This window comes from Anabrus simplex, chromosome 7 (genome assembly GCF_040414725.1).
Source record: "Anabrus simplex isolate iqAnaSimp1 chromosome 7, ASM4041472v1, whole genome shotgun sequence".
Lineage (NCBI taxonomy): Eukaryota > Metazoa > Arthropoda > Insecta > Orthoptera > Tettigoniidae > Anabrus > Anabrus simplex.
The window spans coordinates 31,725,577-31,750,299 of record NC_090271.1 but is presented as its reverse complement, the minus strand read 5'-3'; the positions used below and the strand labels follow the sequence as shown (position 1 = coordinate 31,750,299).

At 43.1% G+C, this 24,723-nt stretch overlaps 1 protein-coding gene across 1 annotated transcript in view; it reads left to right on the top strand.

Annotated features, from left to right (window-relative positions):
- The window catches only part of LOC136877219 (hemolymph lipopolysaccharide-binding protein), a 94,553-nt gene that overhangs the window by 21,353 nt on the left and 48,477 nt on the right, over positions 1-24,723 (top strand). The window contains exon 2 of the mRNA XM_067151068.2: positions 15,583-15,717. Coding sequence (XP_067007169.2) covers positions 15,589-15,717 — 129 coding nt within the window. The 5' untranslated portion in view covers positions 15,583-15,588. The remainder of the gene's footprint in view (positions 1-15,582; positions 15,718-24,723) is intronic.

Sequence of the window (24,723 nt, the reverse complement as noted above, 5' to 3'; positions counted from 1 at the left end):
TGTGAGTACAAGATCTTGATAGTGATTCATCTGTCGGATGGAGGTGATAAGCTGTGTGCAGGCTGAGGGCGTGCAAAAAGCCAGCATTAAGTAAGGGCTGTTGATGGGGGTGTTAAACCTTGTGCAGGCTTCCCCGAAACTGATTGTGAGTACAAGAGTGTTGAGGGTGATTCATTTGTGGGATGGAGGCGTTAAGCTGTGTGCAGGCTTCTTCGGTAGGAGTAGGCTATGTGCTGGCACCGAGTTTTACCCTCTCCCTACGGTAGTATATTACATTCTTAGGCAGTTTCGAGGGTGTGCAAAAAAGCTAGTATTAAGTAAGGGCTGTTGATAGAGGGGTGTTAAACCTTGTACAGGCTCCTTCAACAGGAGTAGCCTACATGCTGGCGCCGTGCAGGCTCTTTCGATAGGAGGTGGGGGGGGCTATATGCTATCACTGTGTGTTTTAACCTCTCCGTACAATCATGATAATTTATGTTAGGAGCTTACACGGTGAGTTACAAGTCGCTCATCAGCATGCAGTGTCTTCGTTCAAGGTTAGTGTGGCCGGAAGCCGAGTGTACAATTTCAGCTAACACATGCATTCCATACCTCGCTCTGAATGACTGCGCCGATACAACTTCAAAGATAGTGTTCTATGTAGTAGAACAGAAAATGTAACCCATAACCCGTTCCTAAAGCTTAAAACTGTAAATGTTTGAAGCTCCTGTTTATACAGCTAGATGTGGTTCCTAACTTAGCAGGACCGTGATTAAAAATATGTTTTAAAGCCGAGTGCCTCCTCCTGACGCATGAGTTTTAAATCGCAAGAATTCGTTTTACGACCGGTTGCCCTTCCTGACGCGAGATTTTAAATCACAAGAATCCGTTTTACAACAGGATAGCCTTCTAGGATTTTAAAAAGCAGTATCTAGCCTCTTACATCATACACTATTGTTTTCGACCGGTTGCCCTTCCTGACGTCAAAGAACTTGGATTAAGAATCTCTTTTACAACTAGATGCTTTTTTTTTAACACGAGAATCGGGGATTTACAGCTAGATGCACTTCTTAGATTTTAAATCGCTGTATCACGAACTATTGTTTTACAGCCGGATGCCCTTCCTGACGCAAAACTAAGATTTTAAATCGCAAGAATTTGTTTTAAGACTAGTTGCCCTTCCTGATGCAAAACTGGCAGTATCTAGCCTCTTACATCATACACTATTGTTTTCGACCGGTTGCCCTTCCAGACGTCAATGAACTTGGATTAAGAATCTCTTATATAACTTCTAACACGAGAATCGGGGTTTTACAGCTAGATGCACTTCTTAGATTTTAAATCGCTGTATCGTGAACTATTGTTTACAGCCGGATGCCCTTCCTGACGCATAACTAAGATTTTAAATCGCAGCAGTATCTAGCCTCTTACATCATACACTATTGTTTTCGACCGGTTGCCCTTCCTGACGTCAAAGAACTCAGATTAAGAATCTGTTTTACAACTTCTAACAAGAGAATCGGGGTTTTACAGCTAGATGCACTTCTTAGATTTTAAATCGCTGTATCACGAACTATTGTTTTACAGCCGGATGCCCTTCCTGACGCAAAACTAAGATTTTAAATCGCAAGAATTTGTTTTAAGACTAGTTGCCCTTCCTGATGCAAAACTGGCAGTATCTAGCCTCTTACATCATACGCTATTGTTTTCGACCGGTTGCCCTTCTTGACGTCAAAGAACTTGGATTAAGAATCTCTTTTACAACTTCTAACACGAGAATCGGGGTTTTACAGCTAGATGCACTTCTTAGATTTTAAATCGCTGTATCGTGAACTATTGTTTACAGCCGGATGCCCTTCCTGACGCATAACTAAGATTTGAAATCGCAGCAGTATCTAGCCTCTTACATCATACACTATTGTTTTCGACCGGTTGCCCTTCCTGACGTCGAAGAACTCAGATTAAGTATCTGTTTTACAACTTCTAACACGAGAATCGGGGTTTTACAGCTAGATGCTCTTCTTAGATTTTAAATCGCTGTATCACGAACTACTGTTTTACAGCCGGATGCCCTTCCTGACGCAAAACTAAGATTTTAAATCGCAAGAATTTGTTTTAAGACTAGTTGCCCTTCCTGACGCAAAAATGGCAGTATCTAGCCTCTTACATCATACACTATTGTTTTCGACCGGTTGCTCTTCCTGACGTCAAAGAACTCGGATTGAGAATCTCTTTTACAACTTCTAACACGAGAATCGGGGTTTTACAGCTAGATGCACTTCTTAGATTTTAAATTACTGTATCACGAACTATTATTTTACAGCCGGATGCCCTTCCTGACGCAAAACTAAGATTTTAAATCGCAAGAATTTGTTTTAAGATTAGTTGCCCTTCCTGACGCAAAACTGGCAGTATCTAGCCTCTTACATCATACACTATTGTTTTCGAACTGTTGCCCTTCCTGACGTCACAGAACTCAGATTAAGAATCTGTTTTTCAACTTCTAACACGAGAATCGGGGATTTACAGCTAGATGCTCTTCTTAGATTTTAAATCGCTGTATCATGAACTATTGTTTTACAGCCGGATGCCCTTGCTGACGCAAAACTAAGATTTTAAATCGCAAGAATTTGTTTTAAGACTAGTTGCCCTTCCTGACGCAAAACTAGCAGTATCTAGCCTCTTACATCATACACTATTGTTTTCGACCGGTTGCCCTTCCTGACGTCAAAGAACTGGGATTAAGAATGTTTTACAACAAGTTGCCCTTTCTAACATGAGAATCGGGGATTTACAGCTAGATGCTCGCCGGATGCCCTTCCTGACGGCACAAGTTGCCAGGATTTGAATCGCGGTATCCATCATTGTGTCTGACTTGCATGTATGCAAGCTCACGCATTTTTTTTTATTTTTTTTTTTTTTGCTGAGATATCACGCTACTTCCGTTCGCCAGCTAGAGCGGAAACTCGCAGTACTGCGTCTATTTCGTCTTACAACTTGGAGGAGACAACATGTGTACATATAATTTATGATCTTTCACCCCCAATATTTTTTTAACATGTAAGTATATAGTATCTCGCAACATTCTTATCCGTGTGTGTATCAGTGTTCTAGTCGTCTTGCAATTACTAAGCCAGTGACCCGAGCGAGTTCGCTACGCAGTGTGCTTTCTTGATTTTCGTATGACATATATCAGTGTATTTGAAATTACTAAGCGTCTTAGCAGTGCGATGAACGAGTTAGCTACGCGGTATAGATTTTTTATTTTCGTACTAAGCAAATCATTTGAAGTGTTGCCGAGTTAGCTATGCGATATGTGCACAGTGTGTTTTTGATTTTCATACTAGGCAAGTGATAGGCGAGATAGCTATGCGATATGTGCACAGTGTGTGTTTTACACTAGGTAAATCATTGAAGTTGTACTTTTGCTCTGAACACATCAAACAATGTTCTTACAGTGTTCGATTCTAGTCTTGCTATGCTTCAATCTAATTTTATTAGAACAAAGGTATCCCCTAACATGTTGTATCGCATCACATGTTAAGGTTAACGACATCGAGTGCAGTGTTCGATTCTAGTCTTGTTATGTTTCAATCTAATTTTCTTAGAACAAAGGTATCCCCTAACATGTTGTACAGTGTTCGCTTCTACTTGTTTAGTGATCTGAACACATCAATCAATGTTCTGATCACATGTTGTATCGAGTGCAGTGTTCAATTCTAGTCTTGTTATGTTTCAATCTGATCTTCTTAGAACAAAGTATCCCCTAACATGTTGTACAGTGTTCGGTTCTACTTGTTTAGTGATCTGAACACATCAATCAATGTTCTGATCACCTGTTGTATCGAGTGCAGTGTTCAATTCTAGTCTTGTTATGTTTCAATCTGATCTTCTTAGAACAAAGGTACCCCCTAACATGTTGTACAGTGTTCGGTTCTACTTGTTTAGTGATCTGAACACATCAATCAATGTTCTGATCACATGTTAAGGTTAACGACATCGAGTGCAGTGTTCGATTCTAGTCTTGTTATGTTTCAATCTAATTTTCTTAGAACAAAGGTATCCCCTAACATGTTGTACAGTGTCCGGTTCTACTTGTTTAGTGATCTGAACACATCAATCAATGTTCTGATCACATGTTGTATCGAGTGCAGTGTTCAATTCTAGTCTTGTTATGTTTCAATCTGATCTTCTTAGAACAAAGGTATCCCCTAACATGTTGTACAGTGTTCGGTTCTACTTGTTTAGTGATCTGAACACATCACTCAATGTTCTGATCACATGTTAAGGTTAACGACATCGAGTGCAGTGTTCGATTCTAGTCTTGTTATGTTTCAATCTAATTTTCTTAGAACAAAGGTATCCCCTAACATGTTGTACAGTGTTCGGTTCTACTTGCTTAGTGATCTGAACACATCAATGAATGTTCTGTTCGCAAGTTAAGGTTAACGACATCGAGTGCAGTGTTCGATTCTAGTCTTGTTATGTTTCAATCTAATTTTCTTAGAACAATGGTATCCCCTAACATGTTGTACAGTGTTCGGTTCTACTTGTTTAGTGATCTGAACACATCAATCAGTGTTCTGTTCACATGTTAAGGTTAACGACATCGAGTGCAGTGTTCGATTCTAGTCTTATTATGTTTCGATCTGATCTTCTTAGCACAAAGGTATCCCCTAACATGTTGTACAGCGTTCGATTCTACTTATGTAGTGTTCTGAACACACCAAGCAATGTTTTAATCACATGTTGAAGTTAACGACTTCGAGTACAGTGTTCGATTCTAGTCTTGATCACTTATTTTGTGTTCTGAACACATCAATCAATGTTCTGATCACATGTTGTATCGAGTACTGGCTGTCTCATAAGGAGCTATGTATAGCCGCCATCTTGCGTCCGCCATCTTGCGCAAGCATCCTTAGGGCGTGTCTAGGCATCTTGTGCAAGGATCCTTAAGCCGCCTCATAAGAGCAACCTTCATCTTGCGCAAGCATCCCTAGGGTGTCTCATAAGGAGCCTTGTATAACCGCCATCTTGCGCAAGCATCCCAAGGGCGTCTCATAAGAAACTATCTGTAGCGATCATCTCGCATAAGCACCTTTAAGGAGTCATTATAGCCACCATCTTGTGCAATTAGCGTCGAGAGATGGCTGCTGTAGAATTTTTCTTTTTAAATTATCCGCCACCATTTTTCAACTAAAGAGTGTAGCACTGAGGTTTGCGATGTAAGATGGCGGACGACAGCTGTCAAAAAAGCACGTGGCTTTGTTTACTAAACAAGAGCACGTGGAATTTACAGCCACCACATTTCAAAGGTATCTAGCTAAAGAGTACAGCACTGAGGTTTGTGATGCAAGATGGCGGATGACAGCTGTCAAAAAGCACGTGGAATTTATCACCGGCATAAAGAGGGCAGCACGGTGCTCTCTAGCGGTTGACAGCTGTCAGAAAAGCACATGGGTTTGTAAAGCGTGTAGAATTTACCACCACCACATAGAGGGCAGCACGGCGCTCTCTAGATTAAAGATGGCGGATGATAGCTGACAAAAAAAGCGCATAGGTTGTTTCCAAACATGAGCATAAAGAATTTGCCGCCACTACATTTCAGAGGTATCTAGCTAAAGAGTGCAGCACTGAGGTTTGCGGTGCAAGATGGCGGATGACAGCTGTGACGTACCACATTTCAAAGGTAAGTAGCTAAAGAGGGCAGCACGGTGCTCTGTGGATTAAAGATGGCGGATGACAGCTGCACGTGGCTTTGTTTCCAAACAAGAGCACGTGGAATTTGCCACCACTACATTTCAAAGGTATCTAGCTAAAGAGTGCAGCACTGAGGTTTGCGATGTAAGATGGCGGATGACAGCTGTGACGTACCACATTTCAAAGGTAAGTAGCTAAAGAGGGCAGCACTGTGCTCTCTAGATTAAAGATGGCGGATGATACCTGCACGTGGCTTTGTTTCCAAACAAGAGCATAAAGAATTTGCCGCCACTACATTTCAGCTAAAGAGTGCAGCACTGAGGTTTCGGATGCAAGATGGCGGATGACTGCTGTGACGTATCTCTCTGGATTAAAGATGGCGGATGACAGCTGTCAAAGGTAAGTAGCTAAAGAGGGCAGCACGGTGATTAAAGATGGCGGTTGACAGCTGTCAAAAAAGCATGTTGATTTGTTTCCAAACAAGAGCACGTGGAATTTGCCGCCACCACATAGAGGGCAGCACTGTTCTCTCTGGATTAAAGATGGCGGATGACAGCTGTCAGAAAATCACATGGGTTTGTAAAGCACGTGGAATTTACCGCCACCACATTTCAAAGGTAAGTAGCTAAAGAGGGCAGCACGTGATTAAAGATGGCGGTTGACAGCTGTCAAAAAAGCACGTGGCTGTCAAAAAGCACGTGGCTTTGTTTACCACACGCTAGTTAGGTTAAGTTGGTACCACTAAGGTTTAGGTCCGTCAAGATGGCAGTACTGAGGTTAGCGATGCGTTGTTGTCTGTCAAAAAGCACGTGGCTGTCAAAAAAACACGTGGCTTTGTTTACCTCACGCTAGTTAGGTTAAGTTGGCACTACTGAGGTTTAGGCCCGTCAAGATGGCAGCAGTGAGGTTAGCGATGCGTTGTTGTCGATGACAGCTGTCAAAAAGCACGTGGCTTTGTTTACAAATTCAAATCTCCCGCCAAAATTCAAATTTCCCGCGGGAGGAGGCCGCAGAATCCCTGCATTATACTACTTCGAATGACGGCCAGTCGACTTTCGGTTACAGATGCAGCCCGTGTCTCGGAATTTTGCATACCACGCACGAGTGGCTTTTCCAGTAGGTGGGTCTCTTCCATACCTGGTACAGAAATGCCGTTGAAAACTAATCACGGACTTGTTTACATGGTAATCAAGCACACAGAACGACTTCTGCTCTCCATCCGCAGCCATTTTCTTTACTCGCTTCTTGCGCTCTCGCAACGGCTGAAAATGAAACCACGTGGAATGAAATCTAAACGCAACTAAACTTTGAGAGTTTGCCTTTCCTTGCGCATATCTCACAGGGAATGGTATCTGGCAGTAAAACTAGGCCCTGTGAGGTTAGGCCCTTCCATGATAGCATCGAGAATGTCATCTGGCCATAAAACTACGCCCTGTGAGGTTAGGAATGGCATCTGGTCGTAAAACTACGCCCTGTGAGGTGGGAAGGGCATCTGGTCGTAAAACTACGCACTGTGAGGTTAGGCCCCGCCAAGATGGCGCCGTGAAAGTCATCTTGCGTAAATCTGCGTAGATCCCTCTAAAATGGGGTCTGTGAATAGGGAAGGGTATCTGACCGTAAAACTGGGCCCAAGATGTTGACCGCGTGGTTAGGCCCCTCCAAAATGGCGCCTGTGCGGAGGGAAGAGAATCTGACCATAAGACTGGGCCCCAAAATTGCGACTGTTTAGTTAGGCCACTCCAAAATGGCGTCTGTGATGAGAGAAGAATATCTGACCTTAAAACTAGGCCCAGTGATCGTGGTGGGGGTGGTGGTGGTGATTACTGTTTTAAGAGGATGTACAACGAGGCAACCATCCTCTATATAACACTAATCAGAGAGAAGAAAGGGAAGGGTTCCGACACTTTGAGAGATGAAGATATCGGCCAAAGAAAGGCAAGGGCCACGAAGGACGTAAAATGAAGTACTCCCTAGCCCTCGCAAACCTAATAGCGTCGGGGTCGGAAAAGAACAAGAGTTGACTTTGAGAAGTCGGATAGGAGAGATCAAAGTGAGGATCCTTGCACAGGTAAGTGAAATAATGCCAGGACTCACCTAAAAGCCCCGTGGTCACCAACCCACGCTCCAAAGTTCAGAGCCCTTGGGGCCGTTTTAGTCGCCTCTTACGACAGGAAGGGGATACCGTGTGTATTATTTTACCGCCCCCACCTGTGAGGTTAGACCTCTCCAAGATGGTGCCAGGAAGGGCATCTGGCCGTAGGACTAGGCCCTGTTAGGTTAGGTCCTCGAATATTGCGTCAGGAAGGGCACTAGGCCCTGTGAGATTAGGAAGGGCATCTGGTCGTGAAACTAGGCCCTGTGAGGTTAGGAAAGGAATCTGGCCGTAAAACTAGGCCCTGCGAGGTTAGACCCCCTCGAAGATGGCACCGGGAAAGACATCTGGCTGTAAAACTAGGCCCTGTGAGGTTAGGCCCCTGCAAGGTTGTGACCGTGAGGTTAGGCTTGCTCTCCTACACAAATTCCTCGAATCCCCATTGCCCTACTTCTCACCTTGGGATCAATGACCACGGGTCAGAGCCCCCTAGGTACACTACTGGGGTTCAATGACCTCTGACGATGAATCAGCACAAAAATGTTGACGCCAGTGATTTAGAACATACATTGCCCTACTTCTAGCGCTAAGGTTGTAGAATACGATGTATGTAGGATATTTTGATGGTTTGAATTTGGAATCTCCTGAATAAATGTTGCATGAATGATCAAGAGCATGGAGGCCGTAAAGTGGCGGTGGTGATGATTATTGTTTTAAGAGGAAAAACAACTGGGCAAGCATCCTCAAATCAGAAGGAAAATGAATGAGGTCCAACTAACACTTCGAGGAATGGAGAAAGGAAAGGATCATGAAGGGCGTGAAGGCCTCGCAGACCTAATACCGTCTGAGTCGGAAAAGAACAATAACGAGTGTGCAACAAGCGAGGTCAGATAGGAAAATAAGGACACCGGTACAAGTAAGTAGAAGCGATGCCAAACTAAGCTCGCATAGCCGTGGTTCCTAACGCATGCTCTCAATTTGAGAGCCCCTGGTTACCCTTTTAGTCGTTTTTTATGACTAGCAGGGGATGTCTAGGATGTATTCTACCACTCCCACCCAGAAGTAGCGGCGGTCATAAATAGCAGTTATGTATCGTGCAGCTACGTACCCTAGATCGTTTATATGAAAGATGTAGAGGGATGTGAAAAACAAATTCTGAGGAACATTAGGCGGGAATGATAAAACACAGGGGAAAAAGCCACCGAGAGATGTGTACGTGGATAGACGTTGTGCAGTATATCCATGCAGAATGATATTTTAAATTTGTAATGCGATTCAGGTAAAAAATGAACCTGAGTCTCACGCAGTCTGCACCAAAAATGAGTAACCAGGTTGCTTCGCGGAGGGTACGGTGATCGGGCATAGAACCAAACACACTACACCATCAAGTGTCTAGGTTACGGATAGTGGTATTCTTTACCTTCCACCCCTCCAAGGGCCTTCGTGACCTGGAAGGAAATGACTTTGCCTCTTTTTTCTCCTTTATTTACTATTTACATAAAAGAAAAGTGTTCGCACTGTCATTCCTTATTAAATGTGTAATGTTGATATATTTGTTAAACTAATTAGGTATATAAGTGCCATAATAATGATGTAATACACTTGAAATTTTAATTGGATATGCAACATTCTTGCCATTTTGAACGATATTACAGGAACATTCTAACACGCTGATTTACCGTATTACTATAACAGTTATAATTAAACAAGCTGAAATTAATGTTGATGCTTATTTATGGGTGAAAGCTAAATTGTATTATCCTGTAAGTAGATCAAATGGATTATGCCTAGGTACTCGTTAATCGCTGCATCTTCTCAACTGGTGGTGGAGTGAGGCAATTTCTACAATGAGCACATCCTCGAAGACCGGAAGAGCGGCATCCCAGTTCGTCACAACAAGATTAACAATTTACGATCTTCTTCTTCTTTCTCTACCGCTTTTCCATCACCTGTGGGGTCGCGGGTGCGAACTGTGTAGTACATGTGGATTTGGCCCTGTTTTACGGCCGGATGCCCTTCCTGACGCAAACCCTATATGGAGGGATGTAACCACTATTGCGAGTTTCTGTGGTGGTTAGTAGTGAATTGTGTTGTATGAATATGAAGAGGAAATTATTGGGATAAACACAAACACCCACTCCCCGAGCCAGAAGAATTAATCGGGCGAGATTAAAATCCCCGACCCGGCCGGGAATCAAACACGGGATCCTCTGAACCGAAGCCCTCAACGCTGACCATTCAGCCAAGGAGTCGGACTAACAATTTACGATAAATTACTATAATCTATATATATAAAATAAGAGTTTTGTCTGTACATTGCTCAGAATTTGAAAATAATGGTATTTCTGTATCAGTCATGTCCATAGTAACAAGAAAATGCACTTTTTACTTTTCCGTAATTTCTGTCTGTCTGTCTGTCTGTCTGTCTGTCTGTCTGTCTGTCTGTCTGTCTGTCTGTCTGTCTGTCTGTCTGTCTGTCTGTCTGTCTGTCTGTCTGTCTGTCTGTCTGTCTGTACACGCATCACGAGAAAACGGTTGAAGAGAATTTAATGAAAATCGGTATGTGAAGTCGGGGGATAAGCCTCTACAATCTAGGCTATAAATCATTTTACTCACGCTAAGCGAAATGGTAGTTTAGGGGAAGGCCTAAAATTGAATTCTCAACTATTTATGTTATTAGTGGTCGTATTTTAAATAAAATGGATATGCAAAGTTGGGGAATAAGTTGCTACAATCTAGGCTATCAATAATTGTATTCACGCGGAGAAAAATGGTAGTTTAGGGGAAGGCCTAAAATTTAATTCTCAAATTAGAGGTGTAATCGATGAATGCTACATAACTAAGGTTATATAATATTACATTTCCTATTATTAATGTCTTATACATTGTTACCGTACTGGCTATGATCACAAAGATATTCATGAATTTTGATTTTTGTTACTAAGTCTATATCAGCGCCGAGTAACGGGAAAATGGGTAAACAGTATTTAATGAAAATCGGTATGTAAAGTCGGAGAATAAGAAACTACAGTTTACGGCATAAATTATTTTACAAATCACAGAGTCGAAAGAAAAATAAATGTGAAGGCCTACAATATAGAAAGGTCATAACAATGATCAACAATAATATTACATTGACCATTGTTTGTCGTGATGTCCTTTGCGTCTTCTGTTGCCCCTCATCTCCGGTAGATAGGATTACTGCTGCGTACAGAGTATTTTTATTTGATTTACTCGCACCGACATAGATAGGTTTTATGGCGACGATGGGATAGGAAAGGGTCAGGAGTGCCTTAGGCCTTAATTAAGGTACAGGCCCAGCATTTGACTGGTGTGAAAGTGGGAAACCACGGAATACCATCTTCAGCGCTGCCGACAATGGGGTTCGAATCCACTATCTCTCGGATGCAAGCTCACAGCTGCGCACCGCTAACCACACGGTCAACTCGCCCAGTCGTACAGAGTGTAACAGCCTGCCTGAATATTGATGGGAAGTAGCTGGGGAGTTAGATAACTTTATTCTTTAGCATGCCATTCTCCTGGTTTATAAATTTTCTGATACTACTGGTACGTAACACACTGGATCATCATAACATTCGGGCTATTCAATCCCTACTCTGAGGCACTGATTGGAATGAACAGTGTGCATATTTAGCGGAATACTGGCAGATGAGTGTTCATGGCAATCTGCGGCCTGGTCATCCCAGCTCTGGAACTTTGGACTATTAGATTGGCACCATATTACTGTTCGTGAAAAGTGATAAAACGTGCGGCTTTCCATTTGATCGAGTATTTTATATAACATTGATTTTAATCGCTACATTCATACTTACGTTTTTGTAATGACCTATGTTGATTTCAGTTAGGAAAACCACACAGTCAGTCTTTCTGAGAATCCCGTACCGAAGCACGGGTAGATCAGCTAGTAATAATAATAATAATAATAATAATAATAATAATAATAATAATAATAATAATAATAATAATAATAATAATAATAATAATAATAATAATAATAACGTTATTTGCTTTACGTCTCACTAACTACTTATACCGTACGGTTTTTGGAAAAGCCGAGGTGCCAGATTTAGTCCCCCAGGAGTTATTTTAGGTGCCAGTAAATCCACCGACACGAAGCTGACGTATTTGAGCACCTTCAAATACCACCGGACTGAGCCAGGATCGAACCTGCCAGTTGGGGTCAGAAGGCCAGCGCCTCAACTGTCTGAGCCACTCAGCTCGGCAATTTACAATACGCTGATGACATTCTGCTAATAGACAAAGGTAAACATGGACTAGAGACGGTCTTGCGGAGATTAGATGATCGGAGCAGAGTCTCTTTCTCTCTTTCTTAATCCGTTTACCCTCCAGGCTCGGTTTTGCCCTCGGACTCAGCGAGGAATCCCACCTCGTTCACCTCAAGTGCAGTGTCCTGGAGCTTCAGACTCTGGGTCGGGATACAACTGGGGAGGATGACCAGTACATCGCCCAGGCGGCCTCACATGCTATGTTGAACAGGGGCCTTGCGGGGGATGGAAAGATTGGAAGGGATAGACAAGGAGCCTTCAGTTAGGTACCATCCCGGCATTTGCCTGGCGGAGAAGTGGGAAACCAGGAAAACCACTTGGAGGATGGCTGAGGCGGGAATCGAACCCACCTCTACTCAGTTGACCTCCCGAGGCTGAGTGACTCCGTCCCAGCCCTCGTACCACTTTTCAAATTTCATGGCAGAGTCGTTAATTGAACCCGGGCCTCCGGGGGTGGCAGCTAATCACACTAACCACTACACCACAGAGGCGGACGGAGCAGAGTGTACGAAATCAAAACCAACAATTCGAAGGGTGTCCGGACATTTGCAGTCATCACAAAATCACGGACATTTGTAGTCACTACAGCAGGGTTGAGCCTCATTAGCTTAATCTATGGGTATCCTCGCTTACCTGTCTGAGCTCCTTCTCGCTCCTTGCAGATCAACATTTTTATCTGCTGCAGTGACAGCAAATGTCCGTGACTGCAATTGTCCGGCAACCATTCGAAGACCAGCATGATGATCGTAAATCTGAAGAGTCGCTGGGTGTTGGACCGGCAACAGCCTTGAATACCTGGGGTCTGCCGTCGCTAACTACTACTACTAAATGTTTTCCTTTCTCCCCTGAAGGGGGAGGCGGGCCTTCTAGACGGTGACGCCGTTTCTCAGGCCGGGAGATTTACATCGGAGAAGGAGATGTTCTGTGAAGTTGGGAGGATTGACGGCCGTGGCCTATACTAGGAACTGTCCCGACATTCGCCTTAGTGCAGGAGAATGGAAAACCGCGGAAAAACTATTTCCAGGACAGTCGACGGTGGAGACCAGGCCCTCTCCGTCTCCCGAATTCAAAGATGTAGAGCCATGGTAAAGCAGTGGCCACGCCTCCTCAGCTCAGTTGGCCGGTCGGAGTGCAGAGCTGTCGGACCACGCACTAGACGTGTCCACTTGTGGGCTGAGACCAACTCTTCATCCGCCGACGAGTCGCTGACACTGATGACTGCGAGCCTGAAATCCGCAGGCGCATGACAGTGGTGAGAAATTGTACAGCAAAGCTGACTCATTCGTATCTGGAAGGACACCTCCTTCATCGTCAAGACGAAACTCAGATTGGAGCGAACCCTCATCTCCCCCATCAGAAATGCTCGTACGAAGTGAGAGAATACGATGATGTTTATCGTGATTCGTCCTTTAAAAGGGGAAGTTAAGCCTTGAGCTGACCCCTTGATGTTATACGACAGAAGTAGGCTAAGAGCTGACAGCGGGGTTCCGCCCTCTCCCTTCATCATCAGCATCATCATCATTATATGCATGCCGCGCATGGGCGTCATATAAGAGATCTGCAACAGGCGAGCCGAACCTGCCCTCGTACACCCCTAGCATTAAAAGTCATACGCTAACTTCAGTCATGACGAAGCCTAGGGCCTATCGACATGAGTTCTTCTTCCCAATTTGATTCAGAGGCTACCTTCTCTCTTGTACGTTTTCTAACACCTTAGCATTTGTCATTTTCTTCTTTTAATAACTTTCAGCGTCCGGCGCCAACAGCATATCTCGAAATCTTTCAACCTCCAGGTTTCTGTAGAGTGCAACGCAGCAGAACAAACATACGCATCCATTATTCGTGTACGTAATCTGAGGGCAAGAGGAATGCTTGCTTTGTCATAGATACTCAAATACTAATTTCTTGGTGATGATGATGATGCTTGTTGTTCAAAGGGGCCTAAGATCTAGGTCATCGGCCGCTAATGGTACATGCAATGACAATTTAAAAGTCCAAACCACATCCATTGACCAGAATTCAAAACGTGATGATAAAGAATGAATGAATATGAATTTAAAATAATCAGCGGATCCAGCTCGCATTTTTAAAAGTTAAAAATAATTCCAAAATTAATCCACTGACTTGAATAAAAAACGACAATGATAAATAATTATGAACTTAAAACAATTAGTGGATTCGACCCTTCCCAAAAACGATCTCAAAACAATAATATATACCGACCAACGGACTGCTTCCAAAGCACAATCCTGAATCGACCATGCTTGTTGTCTAAAGGGGTCCAAAATCAAGGTCAACGGCTCCTCATAATGGTAATTATCGTTAGGAAAGAACCATGGTATTTCTCATGTAGCGGTACTAAACATGAGTAACGTAGACTTACGGTTTTCCACACATTATGGTACTACTCACAGGTAATGTAATACGCACAGGTAACGCAGACTCATGATGTTCCTCACACAGTGGGTACTAATCATAGGCAACGCAAACCCATGATGTTGCTCACATAGTGGGTACTAATCACAGGCAACGTAAGCCCGTGGGTTCCGCATATAGTGGTACTAATCACGGGTACCGTACTGTGAAACCCATACTGATTCATCCTCTGTTGCTTCTAATCACAAACCTATTATGTACCTAACGTGATGGTATTGTAAATTTTCTGTGGTAATCTGGCCAAAGTACTTGAACTGCGCTACCAGCTGTACTGGCTCATCGTCTTGTGATGATGCTTGTTTTTTAAAGGGGCCTAACGTCGAAGGTCATCGGCCCGGCTCATCGTCTATTTGCACATGTAATGCTCGTGAATTCTTACCGAACACCTACCAGTCTTAATACTACGGAGGTTGCAGTGGGGAATGGAAGAGTTTCGAACCTTTGGAGAAAGTCAGCACCGGCAAAAGACAAGGATCACGAACGGGTGAAAATGAAAGATCCTCTATGCTTCGGAGACTTGATACCGCTGGCTTCAGAAGAAAACAACAGTTCACCAAAGGAAGTGGGATAGGGAGTATGTTCAACTCAACTACGTTTTTATGCTAGTTGCTTTACATCGCACCTACACAGATAGGACTTATGGCGACGATGGGATACGAAAGGCCTAGGAGTTGGAAGGAAGCAGGCGTGGCATTAATTAGGGTACAGCCCCAGCATTTGCCTGGTGAGAAAGTACGAAACCACGGAAAACCATCTTCAGGGCTGCCAACAGTGGGATTCGAACCCACGATCTCCCGGATGCAAGCTCACAGCCGCGTGCCTCTGACATCCGGGCAACTCGCCCGATCAACTCAACTTCTAGCTGGCCCAAATGTCTCCAAACTACGCTCCCGGTTTGAGTGCCATGGGGAGCCCCCTTTCAATGGGCTCTTGCGACTGGCACTACAGCCCTTGTTGGGCCTTGGCCTACCAAGCGATCGCTGCACAGACTGAAGGCCTGTACGCCCTTCAAAACAGTAACAAAACACTGTGTTTGCAAAGTTGACACTGGTTTCAATTCTGTTTCAGGTTGAGATGGAGCGCCAAATAATGGTCGCTGTGCTACTATTTATCTTCTCGACCACAATGCTTATTGAAAGTGTCTCTTCGATGAGTTTATCGATCACCAGCCACTGGAACCAGACAGGACACGAAATAACGCAGGTATAAATTTAACACTTTAAGTTTCTTACGACTGACATTTATTTTGTTTGTTCATTTTTCAATCGGTCCGCCTCTGTGGTGTAGTGGTTAGTGTGATTAGCTGCCACCCCCCGGAGGTCCGGGTTCGATTCCCGGCTCTGCCACGAAATTTGAAAAGTGGTACGAGGGCTGGAACTGGGTCCACTCAGCCTCGGGAGGTCAACTGAGTAGAGGTGGGTTCGATTCCCACCTCCGCCATCCTGGAAGTGGTTTTCCGTGGTTTCCCACTTCTCCTCCAGGCGAATGCCGGGATGGTACCCAACTTAAGGCCACGGCCGCTTCCTTCCCTCTTCCTTGCCTATCCCTTCCAATCTTCCCATCCCTCCACAAGGCCCCTGTTCAGCATAGTAGGTGAGGCCGCCTGGGCGAGGTACTGGTCATTCTCCCCAGTTGTATCCCCGACCAAGTGTCTGAAGCTCCAGGACACTGCCCTTGAGGCGGTAGAGGTGGGATCCCTCGCTGAGTCCGAAGGAAAAAGCCGAACCTGGAGGGTAAACAGATGATGATGATGATGATGAATTTTTCAATCGGGTGAGAGATTGGTTCTTCAAATAATATATTTTTAGGGTACAAGATAACCAAACATAGTTCCTACTGCCTAGACAGATACTGAAATAACACGCTGTGAGCCCAAGGACTTCCTCGACCACATTGCTTGACTAACCTCATTGCCCCTCACATCCGACAGATCCTCACCAGACTGAGTGTCCACCCCGTAGCTTAACGGATAGCTCTATTAACTGACGTCCGAAACCCGGTTCGATTACCGGTATCTGCAGAAATTTAAGATTGGTAGGAAGGCTGATACGTGGTTAAAGTGCATGCAGCTCACCTCAATTGGAGTGTGCTTTAAAAGAGCTGCACAAGTTTACTTTTTATTTAAAACCAAACCAAATCCCATGGCACTACAGCCCTTGTTGGGCCTTGGCCTACCAAGCGATCGCTGCACAGACCGAAGGCCTGAAGATTACGAGGTGGTGTGGTCAGTACGACGAATCCTCTCGGCCGTTATTCTTGGCTCTTGAGACCTGGGCCGCTATCTCGCCGTCAGATAGCTCCTCAATTATAATCACGTAGGCTGAGTGGACCTCGAACCAGCCTCCAGATCCAGGTAAAAATCCCTTGCCTGGCCGGGAATCGAACCCGAGGCCTCGGGTAAGAGGCAGGCACGCTACCCTCCACCACGGGGCCGGCTACTCTTTATATACCTTACTGAGTGAATCTCGATGTACCATCAGTTCAGAACTAAAGTCCTCGGACCAACCGGCTGACACTACAGCACGTTAATTATCGGGACAGGAACAACACCAATGATATTGCAATAATGAGACGTGCTTGAAAACCAGAAGATAGTGATAGTTTTGGCTATAGTTTTAATGTAATATCCATCCATAAATCCCATGACTGTCTTAACCCCTCCTCATACACACTCACATCGATCACATCTATCACTTCAGTAATATTTCTACCCTCAGTAATATTTCTACCACTGAATCTGAAGTGTATTCCCTACTTTCGTCTTTGCCAGAAAATAAACCCACTGGTCCTGATTATCTCACTCCGATCTTCCTTGAGAATACAGCAGCAACTCTTTCATACCCTATTAGCGTGATATTCAGTGGGTGCTTCTCAGTTAGCTACTTTCCGAGCTCCTGGAAACTTGCTTATATCACACCCGTTTTACAGATGAAAAGAGGTCGGATATCGCAAATTATCGCCCGGTATCTGTATTTCCTGCATTATCAATCATCTGTGAAAAGATCATCCACCAGTGTTTGCTTGCTTTTACAATTCCATACATATCCCCCCTGCAGCATGGTTTCCTTCCTGGAAGCTCATGCTTAACTAACTTGGCTATCCTCCTCCATCAGCCACGTCTGTCATCCACACGGCCTCTCAACTTGATGTATGCTACATCTATATCGTGAAGGCCTTCGATACTGTGGATCACACGCTTCTTGCACACAAACTTTCTGAACGGTTTAACGTGCATGGGAGAATCCTAGCTCTAATTAATAGCTTTCTGAGCGAAGGAGTACAGCGCGTGGTCCTTGATGGATGAAGTTTTTCTCCCACCACCACCCTCTCTGGTGTCACACAGGGCAGTGTCCTAGGTCCCTTCCTTTTTGCCTTGTTTATTGATGACCTCATCAATAACGTCTCCCATCATTCATGTAAAACCTTCTCTTTGCAGATGATTGAAAAACCTTCAAGCAGATCGATCGATTCTCCCACAGTGTAGCGGTATAATCATGAGGACTATGTGGGATTACCGCTACACCTGAAATTCGAACATGTGGGATTTAAAAGCAGAAAGGAAAGCATAATTTAACCATGCGCCATGTAATACTACACAGCAATTGGACGTAAATAGCTAATTGTTATGCATATAAAAGACCTGATTGGACTAAATTATATATCGACGGCCAATCACTTCGTTATTGGATGTTAGTGACACATTGTTGTTTACGAACCTGGTATTGGTGAGCTTCGCCGCTCCACTTTCAACTGTTTTTGAAGCGCACGCACTTTTGTGCCTGCCGCATGAAACGGTTTGTTGTGATGTGATGCTCCGACACAGGCAAGATGCCGGTAGAGGTTTCCCTCTAAGGGGTCGTGTGTATCTTCGAACCACCCTAGCATGCTCATTTAGTGCTTTCTAGTCTTAAAACTTGTGTGGTGGGTGATAATTTCTACTATTGGGACCAAAATGATTTTTTTAATATTATTTCATGAGAGACCGTTGCTTCTGCTGTATATGCCTGTTCCCTAGGGCAGTACTGTTAGTTTCAACTGTATGTTATCGAAGGTTTTACCTTAATCATCATCTTGGTAAGTCAGATCCTTGATGAATTACCTCTCATCTGTGGATGTCTGAAGTGCATCGCTACAATGATGCTCCCGTATTCAGCGATTCAAAATGTCGGAACGACGCGAGTTAATTTTACTACATTGCACCTGGGAGTGACATTCGGCTTCGTATTTGGTAATTTTTAAAGATGCGAACATTTTTGTGCTGGAAATTATTCTCTGATGTGAAATTCAACGTGTCAATTCAATATACCTACAGTTTAATTAGGTGGAAATTCGCTAATTGAACCGTGTAAACCTTAAATTGTTAGAAGGGTTGTGGTGACTGTTGGCACGCAATCTTGGTTATCTGCAACCTAACTGGGTTGGTTGTTACTTATCTCGAAGAGTGGAATAATGTTATCAAAAGTTTCACACCTGTGTAAATACTGAAAATTTAGATTTTTTAAACAAATCGAGAGATCTGTTCGTAAGGGAAATCGCTTCGTAATAGTTCATTGTAAATGGTTGTTTGTCTCACACATAAACACGGTCACCTCACGTGCTACGTCACTCCTTAGTTTACTCTAGTGGTTTTCTTTGCTATTTGTTTTGCGTCGTACTGACACAGATAGGTCTTATGGTGACGATGGGTTAGAAAAGGCCTAGGATTGGAAAGGAAGCTGTCGTGTCCTTAATTAAGGTACAGCCCCAGAATTCACCTGGTGTGAAAATGGGAAACCACGGAAAACCACCTTCAGGGCTGCCGACAGTGGGATTTGAACCCACTATCTCCCGCATGAAAGCTCACAGCTGCGCGCCCCTAACCGCACGGCCACCTCGCCCGGTAGATGTTTACTGTTATCACAGTTGTAAATGCCCTCAGAGCATTCTACGTTTCTTGTATTTTACCGAATTGTTGAATACGCCTCTCCAGTCTGGTCCAATTCTGCTTCTTCAAATCTCAGCCACCTTGACCGTGTACAATCTTTTTTCTCTGTGCTATCGTCAGATCCAGGGTCCCTACATGTCGCCATTTAAGCACTATCCAAGTGCTTGGGAAATTGAAACTCAAAACTCTCTCTACTCGGAGGAAGGTGGTGGTGGTGATTATTGTTTTAAGAGGAAGTACAACTAGGCAACCATCCTCTATATAACACTAATCAGAGGGAAAAAAATGGAAGGGATCCGACACTTCGAAAAATGAAGATATCGGCCAAAGGAAGACAAGGGCCACGAAGGGCATGAAAATGAAAGACACCCTAGCCCTCGCAAACCTAATAGCGTCGGGGTCGGAAAGGAACAAGAGTTGACCAAGTGAGGTCGGACAGGATAGATGAAAGTGAGGAGCCTGGCACAAGTAAGTGGAAGCAATGCCAGGATTCAGCTAAGGGCCCCGTGGTTGCCAACCCACGCTCCGAAGTTCAGAGCCCCTGGGGCCCTTTTAGTCGCCTCTTACGACAGGCAGGGGATACCGTGGGTGTTATTCTACCGCCCCCACCCACAGGGGGAAACTCGGAGGAAATTAGCTGACCTAAAGCTACTGTACAAAGCAGCTATGGTCTATTTTGGTCTCCAGATTTCGTTTACTTATTCCCCTTCCACGTCCCATCCCATAGTACCAGTGGCGGCTCGTGATTATAAAAATGAGTGGGGCACATTCAATATACTAGGAACACTAGGAATCAATTAAATCAATTAAATTAATCTTCCCTTTTTATTTCTTGTATATAAAACTGCGATCGTAGGTTCTATTTTTATCTTTGAACGATTTATGCTAAGCTCTGGTCTTGGTCGGCCCATTTCTTTAGCTAATAATCTGTTTTCGTAATTAAGAGATTTTGTTTGTAAGTAGCTCACTTGATTCATTTTAAAAACACTTATGCTCGCACAGGAATACACTCCGATACATCACACTAATCTTCACACACTTTTCAGACTTACAATGAACATCGACACCGATGGACACGATTAATCTAATAACAGGTTTGCTACAAACACTACTTTTTGCGCGCGTTAATAATACATGTGCCGACAAGAAAGTGTAGCTGCGTGCTATCTAGTCGGCTGTAGGAGAAGTAAGTTCAAAATACGAACTAGCGCTGAAGTGTCACGTCGTAGAAATACTGTGACCGGTCAATGGAATTTGCCATAACCCCCTTCTCCCCTCACAGCTCACAGAATGAGGGGATGATGTTCAGGTATAAGAACGAGTCGGTCCCATACAGGATTAGACCTTTACTATGTTGCCTAGTTTAGTCCAGGGCTGCTAGAACAAGAACAACCATGGTAAATCATAGCCTCTTGAACTCACTGAAGGTGGTTGTGACAGTAATCGTGCATAATGTTGTTCTGATTTATAATAGTTTTAATCGGTGGAGGGGCACGTGACCATGTGACCTAAAGGCAGAACCACGCCTGCATAGTACCAGAATGAAGACCTTATTCCATATTCCTTACTTCCGCCTTTCTCTCACCCAAAGGTCCTTTTCTGTACGTATTCCAGCAATGTGTAATACCTTATCTATCAACAAGAACCTAGACATCTTAGTACTTTCCTTCCTTCTGTCATGATATTTCTCATGTAACTTAATTTTCCTTCTTGTTCTTTCCTGTTTCCGCTCGTGTATTTACTGTAAATGTATTTTCCTTTGTTAATGTCGTTGTTTATGTAAATATGTATTATATACGATTTTATTGTATTATATGTATTACATATGATATATATATATGTATGTATTATAAATGTTTTTAGTTATGTTTTTATTGTGCATAATTTTTACTGTTGTAAATTTTAGTATAGTATCTATTGTACATAGCTCGGGTCTTAGTAATTCGGCGTTATGCTGTTGACGATCCTAAATAAATAAATAAATAAAATAAATTTTAACAATCATTTATATAATTTTCCACTCTCGTCTCATGTATTTCACAGACCCTATCATTTCACACAAGGAACACGGGATTATGGTGAGTAAATCATGCCTAACAAACCTATCTGATGTCAATCAATTTGTTACTTCCTAATAAGACGCAAATGTAGGTCATTTACCTGGGTAAAACGTTGGACTCTATAAACCATAATCTCATTATAAACTAACTATACCAAAGGTGTAATATCCATGACAATCTATTAACCCTTATAATAACAAGCTGTCTTCTCGATCGTGAACAGTGAGTGGAGGCTCCATGTTCTCCTGGTTAAATGAATCACTTGTCTTCCCACAAGGCGGAATTCTATCATTTCTACTGTTTACTCCGTTTGTGGCTGAAATATTACTATGCGCAGATGATCCAAAAGTCTTCGAAAATATAGTTAATTGATGTTATTGTGAGTATACTAAAAATGCTTGTAAATTGTGGTACGACTGAGTGACTAGATGGACTAGACGGAGATGGAATACTAGTCCTAAATGAATGTGATCATAACCATGGATATGAAATAAATGCCACTCCACTGAAGGCTGTTACTCAGTTTGAAGATCTTGGAATTATTCATGATATTTAGTATATTGACGAAGAAAAATACCGTCTTTTGACTTTTATTCGAACTTACAGTATGTAGCTATATCTGTAATTACACTCCTGTACATATGTTTTTCCTATCATTTATTTCGGCTCCCCCATTTGGTCATCACCACGAAGTCTGTAAAATTTGCCACGTATTCTCGTTCTTTGCGTTCAGTATGAAAGCCCGTGTCCCTGTCCTTAGATAGTTTTATACCAACAAATCCTGTCACATTTAACATGTTGGACTTAAGTAAATGTCTGAAGTACATATTTCTGCTTTCTTCAAAGAGTTTACTAACGATACTCGTAAATGTATATCTTTGTTACCACATTTCCCGTTGTATGTAGAACCCGAAATAGACCACTACTCCATGTTTCTCATTTGAACCAAACACTGCAACATCGTTCCGTATTCTACTGACTTTCTACAACAGCAAATGCCTTTCGTCGAACTGATTTCCTCATTTTCTACCATCTCTTCAAAACCAATCTAAAGTATTTATGTACTAATTAAGGAGTAAGTTATCGATTCTCTGTTGACAAGGTGTTTTCGAATTGGTCTGATGATTAGCACAGTAGGTGGGGTCGAACTGGACCGACGCTAAAATATGAAAACCAAGGATCGAAGAAATCTTATCGTCCACTCATACATTATACCAACCGTCTCAATAAAATTACACAAGAGAATATATAAGTGTATATATATATATACAGGGTTATTCACCTAACATATTACACAGAAATAACTTCTAAACCATTAAAGATATCGGCATTCTGTTTTCATATTCGTAAATCGCACCCAGGGCCTTGTAAAATAACGTGCTACTTAGTCTCACGGGTGATTAATAACCGAGATATTGATACTAACTCCATATGTTTAAATGGAACGGCACAATTTCATACAGCTGGCCTAAAAGTTGAACTGCGTTCAAATTCAAAAATGTAAGTATTTTCAAAATCGGACAATTACTTTTTGAGATATAAATAAGAACACTGCGCGGTTTTGCTGCCGCATCAGACGGCGTGAGTCGGGCATGGCCATATTGAGGCGCAAGCTGCTTCCTGGCCTTGATTCCAGCCACAGAACGGATACCAGGCATGCACTGTAAACATAATATGATGTACCGTAACATACCCTGGGTGTGCAACGTTATTGTATGAAATGAAATGTCGTATGGCTTTTAGTGCCGGGATATCCCAGAACGGGTTCGGCTCGCCAGGTGCAGGTCTTTCTATTTGACACCCGTAGGTGACTTGCGCGTAACGTTATTGTATGACTGGCGAACACACAACGGGGAAGGGAGATCAAAATTCTTTTGTTTTGACATAATAGTTTGCGCTCAATTTAGCGTTTTTTTTTTCTCACGGATGGGAATGGGAAGGATTTGGAAAGGAAGTCGGCCGTGGCCTATCACAAAGGTACCTATCCGGTTTTTGCCTGGTGTTGAACATGGAACACCATGAAAATCACTTTCAGGTTGGGCGAGGCAGGACTCGAACCTACGCTCTCCCGAATGCACGCTACTACAGTCGCGCTGGAGCTCTGCGGAGATTAATGCGTGTAAAATAAAACATAAATAATAGCGTTTCTGCCATCTCACCACGATCGGTTCTGACCATTTGCTTTTCTAGAAGGAGGTCTTCCGGTATTTTGTATTATGTTTATGTCTCAACTCATAGAGTAGTATGAACTGTACACTAAAACAAGTGACAATTATAGCTTTCGTTATGTTCCGTTCAAGGCAAAGTACTTATTCTATTCCTTTTAAACACATCAACCCTTTCTGTCCTGTGTTCGCCAGTTCATACACACTTTGCACATGTGTACGAGGTGCTTACATGCCTGGTATCCGTTCTGTGGCTGAACTCACTCCCAGGAAACTGCTTGCATCTCAATATGTCCTTGCCCGACTTCACGCCGTCTAATGCGGCATGCAAAACAGCACTTGCTGTTCGTACTTATATCTCAAAAAGTAATTGTCCGATTTTGAAAATACTGACATATTTGAACTTGTACGCAGATGAAATTTTAAATCAGCTGTATGAATTTGTGCCGTTCCATTTTAAAAAATGGAGTTAGTTTCAATATCACGGTTGTTAATCACCCCCATGAGACTATGTAGCACGTTATTTTACAGGACGCTGCGTACCATTTACGAATATGAAAACAGAATGCTGATATCTTCAATGGTTTAGAAGTTATTTGCGTGTAACATGTTTGGCGAATAACCCTGTATATAGTGGCTTTTCAGTTAGCTGAGGATCGCCACTTTTTGACCCGATTGTTTCTTGTCACGTTTTGAATATGTATTCACGACTAAGTTAAAGCCCCTCTCACTTAACATTGTACCCTTCTAGCAGTACTACACTGCACTGACACTGAGTGTAGAGAAATGAGGAAGTTGTTGAAGGGTGGCGGATCAGGTTAGTGACATATTCGGGAATTCTGCGTCCACCTGACAACTACCCGTCGGACCAGTTCAACCGCGACCTTTCGTTATGGCAGAAATATACAGTTACTCGCATAAGTATTCGTCCGCGTTCGTCATGTTAGGGCAATAGCCCACAGCACCAATACAATAAAGAAGTTAATTGTAAACAAGTAATAGTATGTTTTATTTGCCATCTGAACAGCTGAGGACATAATTTATAACACCCTAAGCGCTG